Raw genomic sequence first — 2,672 nt, forward strand, 5'->3', positions numbered from 1 at the left:
AGCATCATGCCAGGAGGACTGTCGGAGCAAGCCCGTGCCCAGGCTGACACAGGCAGCACGTACCACCGGTTTCCGGTTGGATGGCGATGTCCGACAGGCGGACCGGCGCCACATGGTCGTGCGGGATGGCGGCCGGCCGGGCCACGCCGGCGGCTGGCGGTGCGGCCAATCGCGAGCTCAGGGCCTCGGCGCGGCCGAGAATGCGGCCCAGGTCCGGAATGAGGAGCTGCTCAAAGTGCTGGACAAGCGCCCGAGCAGCGGTCTCGCGGCCCGGCGAGCCGGGGCCATGGTGGGCCAACTGCAGCAGGCGAGTCAGACGCCCGGCTGCCAGGCGGAGCTCGGTCGACAGGGCCCCGGCCTGCATTGAAAGCGCTTGCAGGCCGGCGAACAGGCCACCCTCCGAGGGCTCGATCGACTCGTACTCCTCTGGCGATGGGGGAGGGGGGGAGGGGGGAGGGGTGGACGAGGGTGAGCACATGAAGGAGCCCCTGCGCCGGGGGATTGAGGCAAGCGCCGACAGAGGCCGGCCAAGTGGCCGGGCAAGGAAGCCGGCGGGCGGGGGTGAGAAAAGGGGGGGGGGGGCGAGGCCATGTACCAATCGACTGCGCGAGAAGACGCAACGCATTGCCGAGCGATCGCGAATGGAGGTGCATCTGGCGGAGGAGCCACCGGATGCGGAGCCGCTGCAGCAGGCCCGGCTGCCCGTCATCGAAGAAGGCCAGCCTACGCCGGGGCGGGAACATGGAGGGGAACATCAGAGGCGCGGTGGTGAGCTTCGAGCCAGAGGCCCAGCACAGGCAGCAAGGACAGACCCTCGAAAGGGCCACGCACGTGTCTGATGTGAGGGCACGCAGGACCAGCGGCCGCAACGTGCCGATGGCCTGCAGCCGGCCGCGCAACGACAGCAGGGAGCTCGGCCCGGCGTGTGGGCCAGCCACATGGGCGGCCGAGGCCACGGCCGGGCCATGCCCCAAATCGGCCAGCTGCCGGATGCGCTCGGCCCAGTCATATGCGCCGAGGTTGTCCCGGAGGACCTGCAAGTGCGTGGCCTCGGGCAGGGCTCTGCAGAGGGGGAGGGGGGGGGGGGACCCGGCGAGAAGACCGGGGATGGGGTCAGACAGCGGGCAGAAACGACCAGGCAGATGGAGGGCAACGGACCGGAGAACCTGCCCTGGCAGGGTGGCCAGCACTTGGGAAACCAAGTCCAGCAGGCGTGACAGGGCCAGGCGCAGGTTCAGGGCATGCTGCTTCCGGCCGGCCGGGCCACCGGATGCCGCCTCCATGCGAGACAGCACTTCGCCACTGACGTGGCTGTTGTTGTGCGTCACCAGGGGGGGGGGGAGGGGGGAGGAACAGGCGTGCGCAGAAGCACGTCGAGACGCGTTTGGCCAGCGGGCGTGTGAGAAGGGCATGCTGACATGCGCGCACATGGCGGCGTGCGGCGGTGCAATGGTCCCGCAGGCTGACGCAGCGCGGGAGCAAGAGACGACGACCCGCGGGCCATGAGCCATGGAGACCACACGACCCGCAGCCCATCGGGCCACGCACCTGGAGAAGCCCCGGCTCAAGAGCTCATCATCGATGATGGCCGCCAGGGCGCCGAGAGCCAGGCGCTCGAAGCACACAAGGCGCCGGGCCAGGAGCCCCGTCATGTCCAGCAGGGCGGCCACCAGCGGCCCGCGGTCGGCCGCGGCTTCGGCGTCGCAGCAAACCCGGCAGCCAGGACGCAGCCGAGCCTGGGGGAGGAAGGCAGGCGACGTGAGAAACAGCCCGGGCAGGGCGCCAGCAAGGAAGCCACCCAGGGCAGCCAGCCCCGGCGATCGGATGACCGGGCGCCTGATTACCGCGCAACCTACCGCCAAGGCGACCAAGCCGAGGGCCTTCACAATGCCAGCCCCGAAGGCGGCGCCGGCGCCCGGCTGGCCGGGATGCCCCGCCCGGCAGGCATCCGGCACCGGAAGGGCCCGCGAAAAAAAGACCCAGAAGGAGAAGCCGCCGGCCCGGGGGGCGCCCTCCCCGGGGCAGGCCCCCGCCGGCAGGTCGGGCAGCAGGTGGCCCCGGTGCGCCGGCCGGAAGCGAGCCACCGCCGCCAGCAGCGGTCCAAGGGTGCCGGCCTCCAGGAGCTGGGCCGGCGAATGGTGCGGCTCCACGCTGCCCGGGGCGGCCTCGCAGCCCGCCGGACACAAGTACAACCGACAGCAGTCCTCGCAAAAGAGGCACAGGCAGGACGCTCGGCCGAGGATCTCTCGAAGGGCCAGGCTGTCGACGAAGCCCAGGACCTCCTGGCGGAACCCCTCGGCTGAGGATGCCGCGCCAGCCCACACCACGTCATGGCCCACCTCCGAGGGGGGGCCCGGCTCGGCCGGGGTGCTGGGGCCTGCGCCTGAGCCGGCCAGCTGTGGCGCCCAGACCGGCCCCGGGGATGGCGGGCACCAGAGACCCGCCTCCGGGAAGATCTCCCCGTCGGGGCCAGCTGCATCGGGTCCGGGAAATTGAAAGCCGCCAGCCAGATCCGCGGCGGCGGCGGCGGCGGCGGCGTCGGGTAGCTCGTCGGCCAGGCAAGGCAGGTCCATGGGGGGGCAAGCAGATGCGCGAGGGCACGGGCGCCGGCACGCACAAAGATGCGCGAAGAAGGCACACGCGCACTGGGCGGGGCGGGAGAAGGGGGGGGG

At 71.9% G+C, this 2,672-nt stretch overlaps 1 protein-coding gene across 1 annotated transcript in view; it reads right to left on the bottom strand.

Annotated features, from left to right (window-relative positions):
- Positions 1–2,672, bottom strand: part of H696_02033 (hypothetical protein) — a gene marked incomplete at its 5' end in the record, with an annotated part of 8,735 nt that overhangs the window by 808 nt on the left and 5,255 nt on the right. Inside the window, 5 exons of the mRNA XM_009495932.1 lie at positions 64–426; positions 596–723; positions 832–1,062; positions 1,159–1,311; positions 1,549–2,546. Of these exons, the coding sequence (XP_009494207.1) occupies positions 64–426; positions 596–723; positions 832–1,062; positions 1,159–1,311; positions 1,549–2,546 (1,873 nt within the window). The remainder of the gene's footprint in view (positions 1–63; positions 427–595; positions 724–831; positions 1,063–1,158; positions 1,312–1,548; positions 2,547–2,672) is intronic.

This window comes from Fonticula alba (assembly GCF_000388065.1).
Source record: "Fonticula alba strain ATCC 38817 unplaced genomic scaffold supercont2.3, whole genome shotgun sequence".
Lineage (NCBI taxonomy): Eukaryota > Rotosphaerida > Fonticulaceae > Fonticula > Fonticula alba.